Here is a 2,241-nt window from a genome sequence, read left to right as displayed (position 1 = left end):
GGTATGTATTATCTACAGTACATCAATGGCATTGAGTACCATAGATACATCCATTATGTCTCCTGTTGATTGAATGGGGATGGCCCTTGAGATTCCTGACTATAAACACCCATCAATGGAATGACAGGGGCAGTTAAGATGGTGGGCTCCATAGAAATAGAATTATGGATTATGGGTACACCCAATATGGCCGCCAGTCCACCCGACAGCCACCCATTGACTTGAATGGTGATACCGCTTATAGGAATTTGAATTATATTTCTATGATGGGCTCGTTTAACCCATAGTTAACTCCTTCTGGCCAAGACTCTGCAGGTCAATACAAATACATTCCCCACCCTGAGCATGGCAGAGACTAAATTAGCTCTTTACAGTTCCATGTGTGCCACACCTGTCAGGGACGAGCCACGTTTCAACCCTCAGAATTGGACCAAGACAAACAAATAAACATTCATGAGGTGTATGTTAATGTATAAAAAAAACATTTTGCAATGTAGTACATTATCCTTTGGCTTGCATATGACTGTTTCAGTAACCCTCACAGTAGAAAGAGAGGAATTTAACTAACCAGCTACAAAGACTGCTTAGGTAGAATAACGACCAGAACTGCATCAAACATTTACACATTTTATTAGAATGATCAATCAAAACTGTATTAACATTATTCAAACATTTAGCTTTATCTGTGAATACGATATCAGTAATCATATTCCTCGTGAACCATATTAAATGTTTACATCAGACAACTATAGTCAACAAAGAAATTTACAGCCTGTGCAAAACCTGTGAATACATTATGTAGGCTGATCAGATCTGCTTAGCTAACGTTATACTGTAGAAACCCCCAAACAAACAAACAAGCAGGCCGAAACCCAATACTCAGGAAATATGATAAAGCAGAAGCAGGTGGTTGTACCTAAAACGGTCCAAAGACAGCTAGACTAATCTGATAATGTTGGGGTCGTTGCTGTGTGACTAACGTAACTTCTTCGCCCCGCGGGTCGCCTTGGCCACCTTGGAGCCCCTCTGGTGGTCGCTGACGCGGTTCCGCAGCACGTTCACGTCGTACTTCTGCCTCTTCAGCTTCTCGGCCAGGTCAAACTTCTCAGCGTGCAGCTGGCGCAGCCACTGCCAGAGCTCGCGGGACTTCTCTGCCAACCTCTCTTGGTTGAGGTGGTCGATGTTGAGGGGCTTGCGGCGTTCCAACAGAGCCTTGGTCTTCTTCTCGCGCCCCGTCAGCTTCTTGCCCTTCTTCACGTCCCCCTTCTGTATGTAGCCACCGAACGCCTTGTTGGAGAAGACGTTCTTCTTCCTGGCATCCTCCTCGGCGCGGAGCTTGGCCTCCTCTTCCCGGCGGGTCCGCTCCTCAGCAAGACGGGCCTGGCGCTCAATGTTCTGCTCGGCGCGCACACGCTGCTGCTCGGCACGGTCGGCACGGCGGCGCTCGATGCGGCTGCGGAGGGCCACTAACTCCTCCTCCTCTTTCTGGCGGCTGGAGAAGTGCATCTCGATCAGGCTCTGCAGGTCATTGAAGTCCTTCTCCAGCCTCTTGCGGTGGAGGTCATCAAAGTCTAACTTCTCGCCGTCTGGCAGCTTGGGAGGAGCGATGTTGGTAATGTACTTTGTCCGTGGCTTGGTCTCCCCCTCGCTCCCCTCAACGTGTTCCCTCTCCTCCTCATCTACCTCATCCTCCTTATCTGCCTCATCCTCCTCCTGCTCTTCTTCAGCCTCCTCTTCCACCTCAGGTGCCTCCTCTACTTCTTCCTCCTCTTCCTCCTCCTCGTATTCCTCCACAATATCCACTGTGTCAGACATGATGTTAAAGCCTGCCTCTGAGACAGTCAAGAAGTCAAGGAAGAAAGACCAGCGGAGACACACACACAATACTCAGAGACCAACTTGTGTCAAACAATCAAAAGGGGAAGTGAAATGAACTTTCGGGCGCGGTTGCTTGGGCTCTTTTAAAGCTTTACCCTGATCATGTGTCCAAACCCCACTGTCTAGCAGAAATGTTCAGACAGATGGAATGGAGTCTATTTTCTCCTTCAACAAGTCTGCCCCCTCCCCTGAACCCTGACCCCAGACTCTGCCCATCATTCCTTTCTAAGGACAATCGGAGTGCCCTATTTCAGACGCACAACAGATGCACTCAGGTGCCACTCAAACCTGTGCTCTCCTTCAAGCCCACAATCGAATGCATGCATCACGGTCACAGCATGTTTGCTGTAAGTATCAAGTCAA

General features: G+C 48.7%; 1 protein-coding gene across 1 annotated transcript; it reads right to left on the bottom strand.

Moving 5' to 3' along the window:
• Positions 1-975: 975 nt before the first annotated feature.
• On the bottom strand, positions 976-1,815 carry tnnt2c (troponin T2c, cardiac). The gene has a single exon (XM_038977681.1). The coding sequence runs from the start codon at positions 1,813-1,815 to the stop codon at positions 976-978; it is 840 nt and encodes a 279-aa protein (XP_038833609.1).
• Between the last annotated feature and the right edge of the window lie 426 nt (positions 1,816-2,241).

The sequence above is a fragment of the Salvelinus namaycush genome, chromosome 38 (genome assembly GCF_016432855.1).
Source record: "Salvelinus namaycush isolate Seneca chromosome 38, SaNama_1.0, whole genome shotgun sequence".
Classification (NCBI taxonomy): Eukaryota; Metazoa; Chordata; class Actinopteri; order Salmoniformes; family Salmonidae; genus Salvelinus; species Salvelinus namaycush.
Note: the sequence above shows the minus strand (reverse complement) of the source record. Positions and strands in the feature narration are given on the sequence as shown.

What these genes read in the sequence shown, in the direction of transcription:
- tnnt2c (XM_038977681.1), bottom strand. Translation starts at nt 1,815, where the DNA reads ATGTCTGACACAGTGGATATTGTGGAGGAATACGAGGAGGAGGAAGAG.